This window comes from Neodiprion fabricii, chromosome 4 (assembly GCF_021155785.1).
Source record: "Neodiprion fabricii isolate iyNeoFabr1 chromosome 4, iyNeoFabr1.1, whole genome shotgun sequence".
NCBI lineage: Eukaryota > Metazoa > Arthropoda > Insecta > Hymenoptera > Diprionidae > Neodiprion > Neodiprion fabricii.
This window is the reverse complement of record NC_060242.1, coordinates 6,566,233-6,589,867: the sequence shown is the minus strand read 5'-3', so window position 1 is coordinate 6,589,867 and position 23,635 is coordinate 6,566,233. Positions and strand designations below refer to the sequence as shown.

General features: G+C 33.5%; 1 protein-coding gene across 4 annotated transcripts in view; it reads left to right on the top strand.

Annotated features, from left to right (window-relative positions):
- LOC124181532 (G protein alpha q subunit) overlaps positions 1-23,635 on the top strand; it is a 36,665-nt gene that overhangs the window by 8,841 nt on the left and 4,189 nt on the right. The window contains exons 2-9 of one of the 4 annotated variants that reach the window (XM_046568183.1): positions 9,603-9,787; positions 10,013-10,167; positions 11,831-11,959; positions 12,609-12,737; positions 14,035-14,164; positions 14,394-14,547; positions 17,132-17,239; positions 20,031-23,584. In XM_046568183.1, coding sequence (XP_046424139.1) covers positions 9,603-9,787; positions 10,013-10,167; positions 11,831-11,959; positions 12,609-12,737; positions 14,035-14,164; positions 14,394-14,547; positions 17,132-17,239; positions 20,031-20,113 — 1,073 coding nt within the window. In that variant the 3' untranslated portion in view covers positions 20,114-23,584. Of the gene's footprint in view, positions 1-9,602; positions 9,788-10,012; positions 10,168-11,830; positions 11,960-12,608; positions 12,738-14,034; positions 14,165-14,393; positions 14,548-15,085; positions 15,194-17,131; positions 17,240-17,511; positions 18,947-20,030; positions 23,585-23,635 lie in introns of those variants that run through there. The other 3 variants (XM_046568184.1, XM_046568182.1, XM_046568181.1) reach the window with 3 other exon arrangements.

The following is a 23,635-nucleotide window of genomic DNA, read 5'->3' as shown; positions in this document are numbered from 1 at the left end:
ATTTTATCTGAAGCACTGTAATTCTTTTCATATTCTTCGCCGTGCATACCAATCGTTATATTTTATGCAAAAATAAATAAATAAATAAATATAAGATAATATAATCATATGTAACAACAGATAAAAAGAATTCCTAATCTTTTTTCATCAATGTTTTTGCAGCGACATTCGTAAGATGAATATGCGATCATTGAGTATAATTATTGAGTAGTTGAATTTTATAAAAAAAATATTTCGAATTCTAACCGAAACGAAGTTTTTCGTACAATGTATTTGTCATATATATATATATATATATTTTTTTTTACCCGTTTAATACGGAAAGAATTAACTTTTAAGTTTTTTTTTTTTCTTCCAATCATCACTGATCAGTACAGAGAATTTAACTCCTGTTCCACTGATTGTGTGGGAAATTTTTACTTACTTTCTATCATGCAGCTTACGCACGTATAAATATAGAAGAAAAAATGCTTAGAATTCATTACACGAAGGAAATATTTATGTTTATTTATATCTGCATAATCACACGTACCGCATTAACATATCCTGCATTAGTAAGATTAATTGCAATGTGTTGAGTTTCTTGTTCTCTTTTCTTTTCTTTTCTTTCTTTTTTTTTCCCGAGCGAAAATAAATCGTGCCGTGGAGAAGTCGCATTGTGTAGAATGCGAAGAAAGAAAATTTGAATTTCGTCAATTTACACGCGTAGAAATCACGTAAATCGAATTGGTTCCAAGATAAAAAAAGAACCAAAAAAAAAAAAAAACCAAAAATCAAAGCCCTATTTATTTTAAATTTAAAAGCTAATAAGACGATTTATGGACAACGTGGAACTTGAGATTACTATTGCTGTGTTAAAAAACAGATGCAACTACATTACGAAACGTGGCGCACATTTTGAGTAGTCGATAATTCATATCGTTTACACTTTTTTTTTTTTTTTTTTTCATCTTTTATTCATAATTGAAAATGCTTTTGACATTTGTAAAAACGACACGCGATCAGCAAAACGATATTTCCGCGCAAAAATATTTTTCATGGTGGAAATTTGCGGCGGTGTTTGCATATTTTCTTTTTTTTTTTCTTTTTCTTTCTTTTTTTTTTTTTTTTTTTTTTTATTCTTTCCCGTATACGGGGGAGGGGGATGTGTTTTAATCAAATTCAATTCGAGGGTCAGCCGAAAGTGCCTCGGGCAGCATTTTGTGTTTTGCGGCGGCGGTGGCGGGAAGTTTAAAGTGGTTTTCCATCCGAGGTCGGATTTTTCAGGTGCCTCTGCAGGGCAGGCTAGGCCATATTTATCATACCATCATTATATATACATACATATCCCACTGCATTCGTATTGCGAAACTTTTTAACGCGGAGAAATGTACTTCGCGTATATATATATATATATATATATATATATACGTATGATAGTTGGATGCAGGTGTGACAATTGTTGAAATTGAATTTTCTGTAAATTTTATGTACGTTTTTTAACAAAATAACGTTAGATGCATGCGTGTAACAATAATTTTCCGATTCAAGATTCATCGTTAATGGCCGATATATCGAAATCTCGAACATGCGAAAGTAAAATAACGAAAGACGAATTATTCGATATTTTAATTTTCGAAAGTGTCATCGATTAGAATTACTGGGAATATACACGGTTTCACGTATTAAATTATATAAGTTTTCGAATTTGCTGATGACGAGTCTGAAATAGGGTTTAAAAAATTCAATATGGCGGACGAAAATTTCAAATTCGGAGAAAAAACTCTGTACAATAATATCTTGTTGTAAAAGTTAACTCGGCTCAATAATGTGTGATACAAAAGGTTAAACTATGAAACCTAATTAAATGTTATGCAATTAAAACTCAAATCAACTCATCTGATAAGTCATTCTAAAGTGACGAAGTGACATTGTTTCTTTATTCTCGATACTTCGTTACGTTAACCTTACCAAATCTTGTACTTTAACCTGGTGGGAACTTTGACTTTGTAAATCATGTGCCGTGGCCGGTTTGCTTGAATCGAACGGCCGCGTTTTTTCATGCTGCCATGCAGTAAGGTTGAAGTATGTAAATTGTAAAGTTAATGTAACGCTATACTTTTTGATGGAAAAAAACGTCGCCACTTCGTGATTTTTGAATGGTACTGAAAATGTGCGGCAAACGCGGCATTAAACGAAATACATTTCACATTAAAAAAGAAGAAAAAAAAAAGAAAAATTCCTCGATTGCACCTTCAAAGTTTCAAGTTTCCAAAATCTGATGGTTATCTATGAAAATGATTTGTCGCGATTTTTTTTTTACCACCAATTACTACTAGTTGTTTACAAAAAGATCTGTTATTGTTAGAAGTCAGCGAGCATTGATTCTAACATACAATAAAGTATCAACATCGTCTATAAATTGGAATTTGATTTATTTGTGACTTTGGTGTCAGCGGATAATAATTATATCGATATAAAATCCTCCATTTAACGATGCTGATATTTTTATCAAATAGTAGCATCAATGCTGATTGATTTCTTACGCTTATAAATTTTCTGCAAATAGTTACTCCTCCCACCATCAACGTATATGTTAGAAACCAAAAGTCGATTAAAAAATATCTAGATTTTAAATGGCAATTCCTATTTATTTATTTATTTATTTATTTATTTATTTATTTATTTATTGGTAACCAATTTAAGGCGCATCCGGGTGAAATTTCGAAAATGTTCAATATAATAACCGCCCTAACGTACATTGTGTCACAGAAAATGGTGCTAATGTTGTCGGGGGGTAAAAATATAGAAAGATCAAAAGATCATCGAATTTAAAAATGTTAAAATTTTTTTTTTTATACCATGTTTTTCCGCACTTCGACTACCTACGTTTTCAATTATCCTTACTCGAACTTTCCACACTACTAAATTCTACGAATAAAATTTTCGCCTATATGGAAATTCGATGATATTCCGTTCCTCCTACGAATCAGCAATTCTAGTTTTTCACCCCTATCGAAAGAAAGAAAAAGAAAAAAAAGAATTATGCGGGGGACAATGTATATTGATTGGGAATAATAGTGCAACCCGACTAGGGAGAGGTTAGTTAGGGTTCGAAGTTTCCCCATTTAAAATTATCCCTGATTCCATTCGACGTTTTAGCGAACCCCGTCCGTTCAGTCGGCCAAAAACCGAATAGACAAACCGTGTACGGTACGGGCGGCCGGCTAAACACGGTCTGTCGGTCGGTCGGTCTGTCGGTCGTTTGGTCGGGCTCTCCGATACGGCGGGTGGGGCTCGTCGGCGTCTATCGACCGAACCCGGCACGACGCGGAGCGGAGGAGGAGGACCAGCCTGCCCGCCCCAGGAAGTTTACGCTCTGAATCTAGCCGGTAGGCGAGGAGGCAAGGAGGAGGATACTACGCGACTCGTCTTCCGCGCCGCCTCGCGTCTTTTCGCCTTTCCGTATACTTCCTACCTTATCGACGGAGTCGCGGAGACGCGGAAAGGCCGCGCGATCGGCGCCTACGCCGCCTACGCGGTATTGCATCCATGTGATTCCTCGAGCACGCCGCGTCACGTGACCGATTTTCGAGGATCGCTACCTTACCGACCGCGCTTAACGTCACTCGTTTTCTTTTTTTTTTCCCTCCTTTTTCAATTTTTTTTTATACCGTTCAAATTGTCGAAGCGTTACTGGTATCCAGCGAAAATAAACCGGATATGGCTATTCATTAACGGGCAATGCCGAGTACATACGTGTATCGTAGAGAGAAAGTTTTATCTCACAGGGTACGGTAATTTATAGAAATTTATCATTCTTATCGTTGAGTTGGTAATTTATATCGCAGGTATATATTTTCTTGAGTTACTTTTGCAACATGACTGCGGCATCTTCGCTGCGTCGTCAGTGATGCGTAGGCTTTGATTATGGTCGAAATATGTGACATTTTACTCGGTCGGTAAAGATTAACTGTAGTATCATCTTAAGGGTTCTTATCACGAGAATCTGGATCATTTTCTTTACCATTCTTCGAATCGATTTGGAATTTTTTGCTTGAAAATGATCTTGTTATATTGTTAGTAGAAAGTGAGCCACTCTGGTCGGCATCAAGGGTTGTTAAATAAATATCGTACAGTTCTTTTATATAGTTTTTTCGCCACGTGACGGAACGTGAGGTTATGTTTTACAAATTACTCGGTCGTCGATTCGTGGTACCAGCTGACCAGAGCGCACTCCGTATAACATGAAAATGATCATACCTCATATGGTAATATGAGGATATAATTTATGAATGGTACTTTTGGCACAGGCATACAACGATTTCCTTTGTTTATGACTAGGGGCAAATTTTACGCGATGATGTAACAAGACGACGATCATTGTTTGCGATAAATCCCACTAATTCTGCAAGAGTATAATCCGAACGTTCGCGCATTTTATTATATTATATTATACCATATTAAATTATTCGCGACACTCTGACCACAAACCCCATCCTCATCAACTCTGCAGATGTTGTGTCTGTTATATTTTAATTACATCCGCAACACGTTGCACACGCAAATATGCGCAGTGTCGTAAATACAAGTTTCTTTTATTTCTCTGTACTGACTCACCCTGTAAGTTGTGTCGCTGCTCCTCGAGCGATGTGACCCTTATTTTTAAACAGCTTTGAATTCTTACGCATCGTTTATTGCACACGAATCAATCATACGATGTATTTCATCACTCCGTGAAATTTACAGTCTGCAGTCATCGAATTACCGCAGCATCATTGATGTGGAAAAAAAAAGAATGAAATCTCGCTTCGGGGGGAATAACTTGAATTTTTTTTTTCCCATTCATGAGGTTATTTCGGTTCAAATAAATCTCGTTTACCCTAATGGAATCTAAATTTGACAGAAAGCATTCTTGAAGGTTTCATTCGGTTCGATATTATATATATATATATATATATATATATATATATATATATATGTTTTTTTTTTTTTTTATTGCGGTATACCTACACGACTATATTTATGTACTAATGACTGTTTAAATAATTTAATCCTTTTGATTGAAATTAGAATCTTGACGGTTGATTGAATGTTCGACGGTATTAAGCGATACGTTCGTTATAACGCTGCAAAAAAAGAAGTGTAATATCTTCAGTATTTAATTCTTGGCATTGTAGTGACTTCGCGTGTAATTAGTTATGCGTGTAAAAAGTATATAATTAATTTTTCGCGTACTTGTCCACAATATCTTGGAAATCGAGTATAGTAATTAACTAGATATTCGTTACAAGTAAATGATTTGGTGTGATCAGAACTCCGTTTATACCTCTTATGTTACAAGTTACTTGCACAGTAAAATTTAGTCACAATGTATGAACATTGTTGTGAATTCTATTTTCGGGACATATCCGCGATTATGTAATCAACGTATTATACAGTCGAGTTGGATGAACATTTAATCAGCATCTATTCGCATACTTTTGTTTCGTTCGTTTAATCAATTTTTTTTTTTTATGTCATTCAATTTTTTATTTTATTTTTATTGGTGGGGGCTTCCGAATCGTTGGAATTTTAGCGGCTATTCGGATTGTCGAGAATTTTGTATTAATATCGAGCCGAAGATCGTCGCCGATTTACAATGAACCGAGTCTGCGAAGCAGCTCGATCTCTCTTTCTCTTTCTCTTTGTTTCGTTATTCGTCGGGTATAATGTGCTTGTGTGTGTGTGTGTGTGTTTGTTCTTACGATACGAATACCTTATAAACGCGCTTATTATACCTGTTACATAACTTTAACTTGGCGAGGAATTCACGACTATGCGAGATTAGCAGATGAACGGCAATAGAGAGAGATAGAATGAGAGAGAGAGAGAGTGAGAGAGAAGGGGAGTTGGTATAGACAGACAGAGAATGTAACGGAAAGTTATACATAATTTTTCGGGCCATCGTATAACATACCTGTTACCGAGTTATAAATATCTCTAATTTTTCTTCTTCTCTATGATAAAAATCAAGTCTGCTTGTTTCGTAAATTCTTTATTATCCGTTTTCGTAAATAAATTTAACCATAATTTATTTTTAGCTGTTGAAGCGGTAGAAAAAATAGTGGAAAATACATTCCGGATCATGAATGTTTCTATTTTAATTTCTTATACTTACGCAATGACAGAAAACTTCTCATCCGAATTCTATATATTATGTATGTTAAAACATGCGTATATCGCGTTAATAATACGGGAGGAGAAATGTGACGAAAAATTTTGTATATAACTTTTATTATACGTAATGATTAAAATTCGTGGAGTGGTCCTAATTAATTATTTACGTATATTTGATTGATCGTACATTTTATTTATTTATTTATTTATTTTTTTTTTTTCACTACGAATCACTGTGTGATGAATAAAATCACTGTACTTTACGAAAACGATTCACATGCGTACAAGTTTTATGCTGTAACTTGAGCATCCGCATGAATTTTGATACTTATCGATAACAACATTTCTGAATTCTGTATTATTTCACAATTCAATTAAAACTATAATTCTACTTAACTCGAAAAGAATAGTAATAGTGATAATGATAATGATAATGATAATGATAATGATAATAACAATAATAATAATAATAATAATAATAATAATAATAATAATAATAATAATAATAATAATAATAATACAATGCAACGTCGAAAAATATTTATGAAACGAATGTCCACAGCTATGATAAAGATCTAGAAAAAATCAAATCGATTAATTGAACCGGGCGGGGATGAAAAATATAAAATTTTGGTTTATAACCGAAGTACTGAAATATCGAATTTTCAAAGAGGCGATAATCAAATTCGTAGAATTATAAAAACTTGGAAAGTCTTGACTACCATAAAATTTGAAAATATACAAATGTCAGAACATACAACTACGGAATGTAGAATCTTTATCTCGACGAATTCCGACGATTCCACACTCAGTGATTCGACATCCTGAACCTTTCAATCTTTCCCTAATCCATCCACACTTGGAATTCTATAAATTAGACATTATACTTAATAAAAAATCACAGATATTACAGCCCCTGCAATTCTTTCATCATTCCTAATGTACGTATTCTTACACCCCATCCTCCTCCGCGAACGAGATAGATGCGCGCTGGTACCTCGATGTTGGTGGTGGGGGGCAGGCAGGCAGTCGGTTCACGGCACGTAACGTCATCTACAGAGCACACCTTGCTCTCTCTCCTCGCAAGCTCGGCTTTCGTGCTCGGCTCGGCTCGACTCGGCTCGACTCGGCTCCGCTCGGCCGGCCGCCGGTTCATTCATGCTTTTCACCGGCAGATGAGGAGGAGGCGATGCGAGGCGTCGCGATACCACCTCCTCCTCCCTCCACCCCCCTCCAACCCCTTTCCCATCACTCTACACTCTTCACCTCTTTGACACGGGTCTCCGCGTCGGCGCGTGGAGTCTACGTAGGATTCGCTTCTGCTCGATCTCTCTCTCTCTCTCTCTTTACACTATATTCACTGTTATTTGATTTTATCTTAATTTCTTGTACTATTATTTGTTGTATTTTATTGCACATTAGTTTATTAGTTATCACTTCGATATTGTTTGAGATAATTTTGCGACCTCGTTTACAGTGTATTTATTTATTTATTTATTTATCTGTCTGTTGTGGTCTTGTTTTCTTTTCTTTTTTTTTCTCATTTTTTCTTACACTTGAGTCCTGTATTCAATTGTTGATTATGATTTTTTTTTTTTTATAGAAATCACTGTTTTTCTTTTTTTTCACTAATTCTTATATTAATTTTTATTTCTTGGTGCGGTTTTTATTGTATTTGTATATTATTTATATTTGACTTTTTCCAAGGCGAACAAACACTACCTTCTTTCTCTTTCGTCGTTTAAAAAATTATGGTTTATGCCTCAAGTAGCATTTTATATGGTCATTGGTTAAGGGGGTTGATTGACTGAAAATCGGTACTCTTTATTAATTTTATCAGCAAATAATAGTCGTACCTTGGGTATGTTATTTTTCGAAAATTAAGAAGATACTCGTAGAACAATATTAAAGCAAGAGATACCGGAATTGTAATTAACAAATGGTTGGATATCCATGCTTCATTTTGTTCAAATATACAATCGGTTCAAAATTATCGATGATGTAGTGAATTTGCTCCATTTCACACTATGACAGATTATTTTATTCGGAACACTGTTTTTATGATATTGGCATTGTTGAGTACTGAATTTTATAAGGTCGTATTGATATTGATTGCATAATCAACAAATGGCAAGATTTAATCCACGACTGATCGTGAGAAAAAAAAACACGAAAGTCTGTTTCAATGGTTTCATAGAAAATAGTCTTCTGAATAAAACGAGCTATTGTAGAAAAAAATTGAACAAATTCGAATTGAATTTAATATTTTCAACGACTGTAACGTAAATTTGTCAGTAGTAAAACAGTGAATTGCATCAAACTAACGTATTAATATGCAGCTTCGATTAATTTTCTATTCTAATAGGGTCATAATTCATGTAACGACGTATGAGTGAAATTTAATTATCTCCAGTTTTTTGATTCTCTTATTGTCAACGTGCGTGACGACTTTTCGGTATTACATAACGATTTTTATAATGATGACGATGGCAATAATAATAACTAGATTTATGTAAAGAGGCCAGTGATATCATTATGCCTCTATAAACTGGATTTTCCAAAATTTTTCTTCGATATATTTACAGTTATTTTGCAGTTCTCCGATTTGATCAATTAACCAGAGCGAATCAAATTCGCACGCGTATACACATCATAATTAATTTTTCCTATACATATATTTCAATTCTATTCTATTCCATTCTATTCATCTAAAAGAACGTCATGTCACCTTCTATTCAGTTATACAAATGAATGTAATCGTTGCGTTGTTGCTTTGTGATGAAGATTGTGGTACAAATCGTCAATTTATATGTAACACTTTAATCGCCCTACGTACTCATTCAATTCGAACAGCTATTGCATTTCATTATTAAATGAACAATAGTTGAAAATATAACAGCTCAATGCGTTGATGCGGTTCATAGTCTAGAAGCATAAAAGCATTTTCAAATTCAATTTTACACTGTGTTTCATCTTTTTTTTTTTCCGGCCTTTATGTTAGCAAATTACTTTGTTCTGGATTTATCAGATAAATTTGTAACTTGTTAATATAGTACTAGATGTTAAATTTATCTGATTTCTTTTCTCAAATTTTCTCAATTCATCTAAAATTCGTTTCTTTTCACTTCTTTGAACAAAAACCCATCATTTCCTTCTCCAAGTTACTCAAACTCGTTCATTTCACTTGTCGACGCAAGAGTACAAATTACTTGATTCAAATCAGGTTCAGTTAGATCTGTTACATTTATTTAGAGCATGAAATTTGCTACCAAGATGTGAATATTATCGTTCTCCCACAAAAAATGATAACTGTTTTACTTTACTTGATAATTTTAAGTTTGCGAAACGCACTTCGCTTTATTAGTCTACTGTAAATATGAGCGATACTAATTTTAACTATAATAAGATAATCATCTGATGTGCAACGAATGAAATTTTCTAACAAAGATTGAAATAATTTTCAGGCACTGGTGAGTCGGGAAAATCTACATTCATCAAACAGATGAGAATCATTCACGGTTCTGGTTACTCGGACGAAGACAAACGAGGGTTTATCAAGCTGGTTTACCAAAATATATTCATGGCTATGCAGTCAATGATCCGAGCCATGGATCTGCTCAAGATCCAATACGCAGAATCTTCAAATATAGTAAGTAACATAGCTACTTCAAAACTCTATTCATTTAGGAACTTGAGTATGCCGTCCGTGTCGTAGTCATACGACTAAGTCTGATCAAACAAAAACACTTTACGAATGCAAATCGTTCTCATTTTATAGGTTTTCGTCAATGCAAATCAAATTGTGTGTAATTAAACGATTATTTTAGGAATTAAAATCATTCGCTAATTACTATTCGATGTTTCTTTCATTTAGGAAAAAGCAGAGCTTATACGAAGCGTAGACTTTGAAACAGTAACGACATTTGAAAGCCCATATGTAGAAGCGATAAAAGACTTATGGGCAGAGGCTGGGATTCAGGAGTGTTACGACCGTCGGCGAGAATACCAGCTTACAGATTCCGCGAAATAGTGAGTATCGCTATCAGCGCAATTCAATTACAAGTAGAAATAACTTGTATATAAATATAAGTTTTATCCATACAAGTTTTACGGAGACAGTGTATCGTTGTTTCGAAATTGAGTGTTTTTTCTTACAGGCTTAAATAGATTACCATAGCTTAAAATGTCGTTCAGCGTCTTATTATAAGAAATATACTATTTTAACAAGTAAGAAATAATTATCCGTTACGTTAAACGTCATTTTTCACTAATTTCTATACAGGTTTTCAAATATTAATGGTCTATTACCTTGGCGTTTCCTTGGTTTTTTCTTTTTTTTTTTTTTTTTTTTATCAACCAAACAGAAGAAATACCGTAAATTCCAGACATGCCCCGGATTCCAATGTAATAGAATATTAACAATGCCCTAATAATGTTGTTTCATTTTCTTTCCTCTCTCTTTTCTTCAATACCGTGACGCACATATCTCAAAAGCTTCATACAAATGTAGTGCTAACAACGAGAGAGCGAGGGACAGAGATAGAGAGGGAGAGAAAGAGAAAGAGAGAGAGAAAGAGAGAGAGAGAGAGAGAGAAATGTTCAACTCGCATAGTAACAAGATAAAAAGTCATATCCACAAATAGCTGGATTCAGGTGTAAAGCAGAGCGATTATATCTTTCATCACAAATGGCGTGCTTAGTGATAGCGATATAATCTCCTTTGACTTTGGTTACCATCTGACCACAACACGAGATACTCACGAGTAAGAAGGGTGGTCAGGAAAAACCAACGTCTCTTAAAGATTACAACGGCTTAACATTATTCAAATATCATTTGCATCTTCGGACCATTTGCTTTCAATAATTTTTCCTACACGCGTACAATTGTGTAAAACAATTTCAGTAACCTTCCTTGTCTTGTAACAGATTTACAAAAGGGATATCTTTTTTCAATTCTCTGGGATGTAGATTGCTATTATTAAAGTACGTAGTAAATATCATAAATCCGGTAACATGTTATACATGAAATAACTGTGCTTTGGCGATTTCGTTATCGTCATAATCCAAAGTATGGCATATGATGACAAATTTATCGGATCAAATTGGAAAACATTTTATTCACTGACAGCTAACGTGGCCGAGTACAGTTTACGAGATGTATCTTCACCTGACTGCGACCGCTTTGTGAAAAGAATTAATCTCAATGCTGTTACGTCAATCAAAACATGACGAATTCACTCGCCGCTTGGTTCAAAATACATCTACCAAAAGCATACCATTAATTTACACCCACGATCTTGTTTGCTGCTTATTCTTTTTACAGACAGCCCAGTTAAAAGTTGTGTAAATTATTTGAAGTCAGAAAATTTGCATCACGGTATTTCGCACGATAGTAAGTTTCAGCCAATGCAATTGAGACGACTAATTTTAATGCCGCGCGATGCTGTTTTCTGTAGTTCGTTGAAATCGTATATCGTGTAACGTATCATCTCGTTTCCGTTAATTTATATTTTTTCTTCTTCCCCCTGTTCATTGTTTTATTATAATTTACAGCATATCAAACGACATGCTCCAGAAATATTTTTCCAATTTTGTTCTTCGGGAAACTGACGATCGATGGACCTCATTTTTCAGTCTAGTATAAAATCATATGTCGAATAGACTTGCGGGTATTGAGCGTTTGATGTTACAGCTACCTCATGGAGATAGACCGGGTCGCAGCGCCCAACTACCTACCAACGGAGCAGGACATTTTGCGCGTCAGAGTACCCACAACTGGTATTATTGAATATCCGTTTGACTTGGAAGAAATCCGGTTTAGGTATGTCGGTATAACCAGTGGAGGAAGATCGTCGACAACCTGCCTGCTGCCTGATGCCTGCGTCAATTTCTATCCCCGCATTGTGTCTGCATTTATATTGATTTGATTGTTACTAATTGCTGTTGTTATCGTTATTGCTGTTTTTGTTGTTGTTGTTATTGTTATTGTTATTGTTATTATTATTATTATTATTACTCGATTTTTATTGCATACCTTGCGCCGGATCGCTGTACCACAGGCATCGTCTACGTTCGTTTTACAGTTTTTCCGGTGATAACGTCCATTGAAGAAGGTTTTTTTTCCGTGATTAGAAAGGACGTTCCTTTGTTCCGTTAGTCTGGGTTAATCGTTGGATCGATTCTACCTGACATCAATTTTTCATTCACATTTTCTTTGGCACAGTTTCACAACGGACCTTACCAATGTTATGGTAATACCCTGTTGTAACGATTCTTTTTATTAGGAGAAACTGGAAGCGAGAGGAGGAGCATGCGTTGGAATTGTAATGCCGCGCCACCGAAATTAATCACGTTATGTTTCCTTGTTTTTTTTTTTTTTTTTCTATGTTTTCCTTTTTGTTTTTTCTTGTTGTTGTTTTATATTTGCATGGCATGCACTATCAACACTGTTGGCTTGGTTTGTTTTTCAGTTATCTTAGCGATCTCGAACGTATAGAAAAGCCTGACTACCTACCAACGGAGCAGGACATTCTCAGGGCTCGAGCTCCGACTACTGGAATAATTGAGTATCCCTTCGATTTGGACTCCATCATATTTAGGTACAATAACACCTCTATTATATTAAATACGGGGTTATTTATTCTTCAATTTCTATCCTTGAATTTTCAATGTCGATTCACCGAATCGTCAGAACACCAGGGTAAATAGAAATCATAGTTTTCATTCCTTTTCTTCTTTATATTTTGTCACGTCACATTATCTACGGTATTATTATCTATCGGTAATCATCAAAGGTTTTCTCTCAGGATGGTCGCAAATGTTGTACTACGAGTTAATTCAATCTGCCATATTTCAATATTTCTTTAATTTGGAACAATTACTTTATTTTCACTTTTCTTTTAGGTAGATTGGTCGATAAAAGCTTATTAGTGACAATAATAATAATGTAATGGTAAAAGTTGAGTTTAAGATTTTTCATTAACATTTACAAGTTTCTTGTTACAATTATAGACATTTTTTGATATCAAAAAACCATGTTTTCCAACTAAACTTGTTTTGGTCATTTGTAGATGATCTACAATGTATCCCCGAATGGCAATTTGTCACATTCGATTTTGTGGGTATTTGTTGTACGTTATAATACACATACAATTATATATATATATATATACATATAAAGCATGGCGTGTTATGCATTAGTAGACCAATAGTGATTATATTTAATAAATCGGTGTTGAATTGCTTATTGATACATTCGGTTTGAGTAATATTTAAACTTCAGTGGCTTATTTATTGGTGTTGTTATTTTTTTTCAATGCTGTTTTCCATCTCAACGCAGTTTTTGCTTGATTATATCGTCATTCGTTGTTGTATTTTCACTTTCTTTTATTTGTTATCAAAGAAATAAGTGATTATATATATTCAAGCGCTTGCTTTAGTTGTATGTAATTTTCTCGAAAGTTGTGAACAGCATGCAATTTTTTCGAATAATAGATATTGTCAAAAATTTCATGTGCACACGTATTTTACTTACTCGTTACCGTGTGTACATACTTACATGATAAGATTAAATTACAGCTAAAAAGAAAATTTGTTTTTTAAAAAAATTTCGTACAATATGATGAAAGTTATTGTCCCATTGCACATTGATTTTTATAACAAATTCTTCACTCTATCAGATCAAATATATGAATTTCAAAGATATGACATTGCTAATTTTGCAATTTTCAATTCATGAATTATTAAAACGTATATGAGGAATTTAAAACTGCCATTCGACATAGCAATGCTAAAATAAAGGCATGCAACACGTATGCGTTGTTTTGCCTTATATATAATTGATTAACTAACATCTTTTCTGAATACTAAGTTGAAATTGTGAACGTTTGTCTGCAGGATGGTAGACGTCGGTGGACAGAGATCCGAAAGAAGAAAATGGATTCATTGTTTCGAAAACGTCACTTCCATTATATTTTTAGTAGCTCTAAGTGAATATGATCAAATTTTATTTGAATCTGAAAACGAGGTGAGTAACCTGATTTAAGTTTAATTAAATATTTATGTACCAGTTAAGTTAGCTAAATACATGCGACTCTGCAGTATTAATTTTTCGCAAAATCAAAGAATTTGCACACTACGTATGAGTCTACGTAAATATAAATCCGGAGAAAATATTACTTATGTGAAAGATTGGTTGATTAATAATATTGTTTTTGCAACGAGTAATCACTTATAATATTTACTTATATTTACAGAATCGCATGGAGGAGAGCAAGGCGTTGTTCAAAACGATCATAACATATCCGTGGTTTCAACACTCCTCTGTTATTCTGTTCCTAAACAAAAAAGATCTTCTTGAAGAGAAGATTTTGTACTCTCATCTCGTCGACTACTTTCCAGAATACGAAGGTGAGCACAATTATTGATCGTCGTACGTTCCTTTCATTCGAGATGATTAGGAAAAAAGAAAAAACCTCTAGTCAACTAAATAGATTTCTTTCAGGAACAACTATAGCGTTTGCGTATCTTCATTCGCATAATAATTACGTTTCAATCGTGTTACTTCGTTTTAATTACGCGTACCGGGATAAATTTTAATTTTTCTACCTAGACCAGGTTTTGATATTCCGCAGCTACGAAGGTTTTCTGCAACTTTATTCGATAGCTCGCGTCTTTGAATAAATGAAACCATTTTTCAGTAAAAATTAGCGAGAAACACATTTAGAGATAATATTTCTGGTCATTCTTATCCTCATTCGCCAGATGAGATGAACGTTGCATAAAGGAAAATTTTTTTTACCTCCGCGGGCTCAGTTAGGCATTTAGCTGTCTAGTAAAATATAATCATTCACAAACTTGGGTGGCTTAGTCATTTAATGTTAATATGGAGAGAAATATAAAAGAAAAATTGTTTCGTCGTGTTAAAAGATTAAGTTTTGTGGGATAGGGCCTAAAATGGAACACGTACCGGCCAGGGAATTCATCTTAAAGGTGTACCTCAGTTCTAATCCAGACCCTGACCGCATGTGCTACTCTCACTTCACTGCAGCAACAGGTCTGTTTCTGAACTCTCTCTGTTAAGTGAGAGCTGGTCTGATCTTTGCAACCCTTTTGTGCTGCTAGAAATCTTGATAGTTGGTAAAAATATTTGAAGAAAAAACTCCTCTTACCTTTTACCACGATGACACCGATAATTTGTTATCGTTGTCATTTTTATCTGCAGTAATAGTAAAACCAAATACGAGTTATCGTCGGGAATCCCAATGTATTGCTTAATTTACTGTTTGAAGAGCTGCTTTTCGATACGTACAATTCTCAAACTCTAAACGTTGATAAGTTTCTGCTTCGATAAATTAATCTTCCAAATTTTGATAACCAAAGTATTTTCACTGCCTGGTAACAGGTAACTTTTTAACCAGAATTGAAATACGATGGTCAAGTATTTTTCTTAATTAAAGAATCTAGTTTTGTCGGTATTTTTTCTGATATTAACAAGGCGTAAAAATCGGCCAATAATCTGTTAAGAAAAAGCAAAATAGTAACACATTGACAATGTTTAAACTCATAATTTGAATGCTTCTGAGCAGCTTACTTTTGAACATTTTTCTTTCCAAGATGCTTGGAAAAAATATTTTCAAATTTTGATAGTTCTATGAACAACGAATACAGCAATAAATATTGTGGAATCTGACATACTTTCCTGAAACTCCAGTTGTGGTATCGTAATTGAAAATTGACCCTTAGCGCAAAATCCTTAGGTGAGAGAGCAACCCTGTAATCTCATGTTGTTAGATAACAGTTTTTTAATTCTTTTTTAATCCATCATTTCAATTCTCTTATCTGGGGGATATTTGGATAACACAGAACCGCTGGCGAATTTTTCAAGTTAGGTGAAGCCGACTTGAATATACATATATATATATTTTTTCGTGACACGTTAAAAAAAATTTCTTCTTCGAAACCTTATATTTTCAATACTAACATTGATATATATACAGTAGCACTCAAAAGTATTTTGACAAAGATAGTAATTGAGTTAATTACATGCAAGAATAAACTACCAAAACCAATAATATTATTTGTTGAAAGAAATCCGATGTTCTATATAATTGTTAAAAATGAACTCTCGATTGCTCAAAAATAAAGTTAACATAAAGAAAAGTAAGAAAAACGATTCATCAAAGTAATAACGAATTTCATATTATCAAAATACCTTTTGAGCGCTACTGTATATTTTATTTGGCATTGCAATTCATGTTACACAAATTTCGATGTGTACAATGTCAGGCAGCGAGATAAAAGTCAATGATATCATGTGTACGTGAGGCTAAAGTTTATGATTCTATACGTGATGACTATAAAAATGTCTACGAATTTTTATTTATTTCATTAACAAGGACCCAGCTGTATATAAATATTACACAAGACATTTTTACAAGTGAATATTTATACCCTGTTTCTTTTTTACCTGTGGGCAAAATTGAATCGACTTGTATAACTTGTCAAATAATATTACAAATCATAGAATGGTTTCCAACTATTGCGTAATCAAGCAAGCTACTTACAGATCAGTTGGAAGGCTTCGCTGACCTCTATAAACGTTAATTCGATAAGTTGTCCTTCCCTATTCTATTGGATTTACTTTTAACAAGTTCTTGCGCATCAAAATATGTACAATGCATAATATCAATTTGACGTATTTATCACTTACTGAAATATTGCCGTGTTCTTAGATTCTTCAATTATACTACTGTTATAAAAATTTGTATCTCTTTTTTCCCCATCGACGTAACAAGCGAAAGGAAAAAAAAAAAACCGCCCTGTGCATTTGAAAATTACAATTAAATTACCAGATTATTTAATTAGTGGCTTAAACCTCGTAAGTCTTTGCTATGAAAAAAAAAAACAAGGAAAGATGATTATAGAAAGCTGCATATCCCCAGTAACTCCGACCTGTAGTAATGCCACTCCGAACGCTTCCTATTATCCACAGGCCCACAAAAGGAGGCCACATCAGCTAGAGAATTCATTCTCAGGATGTTTGTTGACCTTAATCCTGATGCGGAGAAGATTATTTATTCCCATTTCACATGCGCAACAGGTAAGTTTGCACCTGCTCCGCCAATTCCTGCTCGACCATTTATGCCGCATGCCTATGTATTGTATTCTGCCCTTTTTAATCGTGCTTTCATATTATATTATATATTTATATGTGCTTTGTCTAACTATGTTAAACTGTCCGACCAGAGAAAAAGTATTCTTAGCGATTTTTTGTTCCAATAAAAATACTTGTTTAATGCTTTATAATTTCTCACTAACATTTTTCTTTCTGTGTATTGTGTTGCATGCTGCATATACGGGCCTGATAAACAGACACAGAGAACATCAAGCTTGTCTTTTGCGCCGTAAAGGATACGATAATGCAAAGTGCTCTGAAGGAGTTCAATCTTGCATAAATCGACTATCGTAATTCGTTTTTTCAATTGTTTGTACTTTTGGCGTATTACGTCAAGAAAGCATACACAATGTGTAACGTAAATAATACATGCTAATTTTGGTCCATGGATTTTTATTCGTAGCAAGACACGTGCAGGTTACAAAAAATTTAAGACAGGATTATGTTTGCAGTTAAAAATATATGGAGAAGAAAAAAAACGCTGCCAAAACCGATCTACTTTCTCATATACAAAATCTACGTTTTTTGGTATTTTCTGGTCTTCGAATTGTTTTCGTTGCCGTATAAATATCAGTTATATTATTTTAGGTGTACTGAATAGTACTCATTTCTAAAGCCAGTATTAATTTTCCACAATGTTTTATGTTCCTTTCGATAATTTGTCAAACCTTCAAAGCCACAAGCTTTGCAAATCCAATAACGTTTTATCAGATTAAAATTGCAGAATTGTCGCTTGCAAGTGTGACTATTATAAATTTCATAGTCTTTAATGAAATATTATATTAGGATATTATTATTAACCATGGATGTTAGCTCTGTTCCTTTAATAGTATGGTAAAAATTTAAAACGAGCGATGCTTTGGAATATTGTTAGAGATTATGACGAAATGAGGTACTTTCTTTATGTCAATGATTTTTTTTTTTCTGGTTTAAATTTCATTCGTAAAATACATAATCGAAGAATCAAAGCGTGATTAGGTTGATTTGAAAGAGCAAAAAATTTTCTTGTTTTGTAAGATCTCCATATTTATTAAAGTGATGGGAGATTAAAACTTTTATCGTTTTCACTATACATGTTTACACCTGATTACAATATATCTTTTCAAATTTCAAGAAAAATTGCACAGTGCATTGCCCAGAATGATGTCTGAAATAAATGTTTAGAGTTTTAGTTTGCAACTATACATGACAGAAATTGGAAATTGAAAAAAAAAAGAACTAACGAATAAAACACAAAAGTTATTTTTTCAAAGTGAATCGAGTACAATGCTGTTCACAAAAATATATTCAAATCATGAAAAATATGAGAATAAACATCTTAATTCTTCAAACCTTGAATATTGACAGATAATTTGACCGCATCCTCGTATTGGAAGAAATGAAAAATACATTTATAATATACAGATACATGCATACAAATATAATGAACAGCTTATTGTTCTACTAAGATTCACCTTGGTATACAGCACTTATTTTTCATATTCACATTAAAACTTCTCGAATATATACGATGCGATCAAATCATCCTCAGCAATTGCGTTTGGCCCTAAAACTGTCTTACACTAAAATTGCACGCGCATGAAATGTGTATTTCAATATTGCATGCTTCAAATAAATACATGGTAAGTTTTATTTTATGTACCTATAGACATAAGAGTTATTCTGGTAACACTATAGATACCTCTTTATTTTTATTTGAACTGAATGTCTATACTTATGGTCCAGAATGAATTCGACGTATTGAAAAAAATAAATATAAACAAATGAGTACGTGAGAAAAATATTAATCATGTGTGTTTATCTCTGGGACTTTCAACTTCTGTGAAAATAAAAAATTAATTCTATATCTAACGTTTGATTCTTATTCACTGACAGTCCCAGCGAAAAGTCACAGAGCTAATCTCATATGTATAAAACATTGCTTATCTCGCATGCATCATACTAAATGTATAATTAAATCACAGTCATAAAGCTTGTTGCAATGCGTTGAGTGTCCGTTAGGTCTTTCCGTTCATTACGTGTATGTTATATCAATTTATTGCATGACAATTATGTTCTCGAATAAGTTGATCGCCTACGGTGATATTGTTAAGGGAAAGCTGGGCTACTTTGAGTTTACAATTTTTGGTACGTGAAATCAATGATGATTTGCATTATCAATAGTACTTTAATATCAATGCAATATGAAATAATGTAAGGTCTGTTATCTCACTAAAAGAAAATTTTATTCAATGATAGAAAAAGACAGCAATAACAAGATTTTGAGTGGAGTACAGTTTGTCTATTTGGTTTAATTCCACCTCGTATCAAAAACAACACGCATCGTTTAAAAAAAAAAAAAATTCATGCTTCAAAACTTTTGGATTTGCTCTTTACTTCAGTGTTCCACAAGTCGAATACAATGTTTAACACATAATATGAAGAGTTCCAAATTACCCAATAACCGTTGCGACTGATGTGACTAAACCGAATAGGCAAAGTGTAATAACGTATTGCCACGAATCAAATTACAATTTGAAAGATTATTTGAAGAGTATTTTCATTTTTAACAGTTTGTCGAGTTGTTATATGATAATAGTTTTTTGCAACTGTCAATTTTGGTCCTTCTATTTTTTTTTAGGAAAGATTGGTTGAGACCAATTTTCAATTAGAATAGATGTAAATTTAAGGATTATAAACTGTTCTTTAATGTTGTTATTATTTCTCCTTATGACAGACACGGAAAACATCAGATTTGTGTTTGCGGCGGTGAAGGACACGATTCTTCAGTCCAACTTGAAGGAGTACAATCTGGTGTAAGTGAAATACCTCCGATGAACAGGCTGGATAAAAGCTGCTTCTGTCGACCCCGTATCAGATCATGGAAACAAATATGGACTTTGTTGAGCGAGTGACAACAAACAAGATGGAAGAAAACAAAGTATCTACAAGAGATGAAAAAAGAAATGTCCCATGAAACCGAAAAACATGTTTGTGGTGTCATCGACGCATCGCCGCTTCGTCAGAAGTGTACCAACCTTAGGTAGAAAATTATGCATGGGGGGGATTCCAGCGACAAATAAACAAACAAACAAACAAAACAAGGACCTAAATCTGGGAACGTTGTATACGTTCTTTTCTAACTTTTTCACTGTCAAAACCCAACAAACTGATTTTAATTTCATACTCTTTGTTGAATTTGTTACCTTTTTATAGCTTAGTTTAGTTGATCAAGCCCGGCTGACTGTGACATCGCCTCATTTTTATATTAATATATAAAACTATAGGAAAAACAGTAAGGAAAGAAAAAGTAGAGAGAGGATGGAAAAAAGAAGGAAAGAAAGAAAATATGAAAAAGGTGGAAAAAAAAAATATTAAAAATATATATATATAAAAATAAATATAATTAAACACGGATATACCGCAAACGACAAGCATATGGTGGTGGCACTGCAGTTGTCTGTGCTAGTTTGTCAGAATTTTGTCCCGTAACTATTATGATAATTCGCTGAGCATCCAAAAAAATGATTAGCAATGCGAATATGTTCGCAGTAAAACGGGACAAGTTTTTACCATCACGAATATAGTCGGTGATCCAAGTGAGAGCAATTCTAGTGCCATTTATTAGTGTGGTGTTTTTATTGCAAGACCTTCGTTAGATGCAAAAAACCAAAGTGTTTTTTTTTTTGTTTTGTTTTTGTTTTCATGTCTAATCTTTTGTTTGTTTATATATTCCAATCTACGCAAGAAATGAGTAAGAGTTAGTTCTTCATGTGAATCAAATTTAATATTCGTCATAAAAATATTATAACATATGTGTGAGTGGATATGTGTATACAGACATGTATACCTGTATCCATGTACATATATATTATACGCGAAGAAAATAAAACATAGAATAGCAAAAGATACCAAAAAGAACGAAAAGTAAGAAGAAACTTTTCCCTTTACATGGAGAGAAGAGAGAGAGAAAAAAAAATTTAATTACCATATATAACATTAAAAGTCATGAAAATATTAGAAAACGGCATCTGTTTTGATGTGAGTTTAGATAATCCGGAGGTGAAGGCGAATAGGATAAGGGGAATATTCATCCTGTCGCATAATTCCTGCCGCTCTCTCCTCCGTTGCTGGAGCTCGGATAAAGTAGGGGCCTGCCCTAAGAGGCGCACAAATTCTACATACCTACATTATAATAATAAATATAATAATATGAATAATAATAATAATATTAATATTAATGATAATGATAATATTAATACGCTCCGAGAGACATGGAACGAACGTTATAAAAATTACTAATAAAACTCGGGTTGTACCATTTGAAGCGAAAATGAAAAACGGAGTTTAAAATGGTGAGAAAAACAAACAAAATTTCTGGCAAAAAAAAAAAAAATAAATAAATAAAAGAACAAAACAAAAAAAAACATAAACAAAACAAAAACAAAGAAACGAAAACAAACGTGGGGTCGTTAACACGTTGGCGCGGCGTTATCTGTTGCGCGGCAAGAGACATGGCACTGCTAATGATAATACGATAATACCTCTAGTCAGAGTCATGTACCTCGCTCGCATGTATCCACCTTTTACAGTCTGTGTACGTACGTATGAACTGCTCACTGCCTGCGCTCGCTAATGCTGGCCGGCGCGCTGCCCGCTGCAAGTAATCTCTGTTGGTAATAATAATTGTATCCGTCGCCGTAAAATAATGATACGTAATACGCGTATGTATAAAATAATAATTATTATCACCTCATTTTTGTGGGGGCGTGTTGTGTACAACCTTTACCCTTAGCCCAGAGAATACTAGCACGAAATATAAATTCTATACAGTGTTTTATTTTTTTTTTTTTTTATTTTTTTTTAATATAAGTGAATTCAATTAAATAATTCCAGTTGAATAAGTAAGGCGTTCAGTCATGTGCAGCCTGAAAGTCGTACTTTGACACTGTGTGAACATTGCATCGATATATGTGTGTGCGTGTGTGTGTGTATATATGCACACATAGTGTCCACACACACACACATATATATATGTATATATGTATATATATATATATATATATATATACACGTGTATATATATACATAAATATATAATATTACTATTATAGGGGACAGTAATTATGTCATACCTACTTTTCAGTTGGACACTGGAATTTATATGAAAAATATATAAATACATTGGACAAAAAGTATAATATTAAGAGATAACAAAAAATAATATTGAATAATAATAATATTAATAATAATATTAATATTAATAATATTAATAATAATAACAATAATAATAATATTAATAATACAGCTTGGTTTTCAGTGTGCATGAAAAGGAGATGTGAGTAAGCAAGCGAATGAGTGAGTGAGTGACGAGTACAGGAGCAAGTGGGTTGGTCAATGCGAGAGTGTGTGTGATACGCAGAGTGAAGAACAAGCGATGAGGGATATGTATACACAGGTGTGCGGTTGAATGACTGTGTGAGTTTAACAAGAGACAGAGCAAGAAACCCTCCGTCTGCTGCCTGACCCAAAGCGAGTGAATGACGCAATTTGTGGCTATAGTTCATTTGTAAATCATTTCTTGTCAAAACAAAAAAAGAAAAAAAAAAAAACAAAAAAAAAGTATACATTTTTCTGAAAGCATAATATGTTGGGTATTCTTTCTGTGTGTATAAAAAAAACTGTAAACACTCCCCAAAAAACCCAAAATGAAATCAATGTTTCTAACTTATTTATAATAAATAATATACATTAATGATAAAAAATAAAGGCAGTTTGTGACAGTAGTAGTTGGCATGTGACAATATTCATCCTGACCAATTCCTCGTGAACGCATCCCCCAAGTCACATCATTCAAGTAAATCTATAAAGTGTCTAGCTTAGCAAAATAACGCAAACTATGGAAAATAATGTTTCATCCAATCTTTTATCAGTCTATTCAAATGCAACTATAGAATCCACACGGCAATTTTTTTTGCGGCTGTACCATTTTTTTCTAGTGCACGCTAGTTATCAAGTACTATTTCACCTTCCATAAAAGCCGTAAAACTCATGTTCAGATTTTACAAAATTCACTTATACTTTGAAGCAAACAAATCCTGTAATACCATTTTACATGGCATATGTAAAAAGGAATAGTTGACAAATTGCGAAATATATCAACTTAATATGCAGGCACTTTCAATTAATGAGTTGATTTTAATCACTTCGTTAATATGGCTGATAATTTGAAAGAGGTTTCTTTCGATGGAAGATCAGGATCAATTTGTCGTTACGATATTGTGGACCGTGGTAAGTTTGAAAAAATTATTCAATTATTGGTTTGAAATCTGAAAGAGTAGA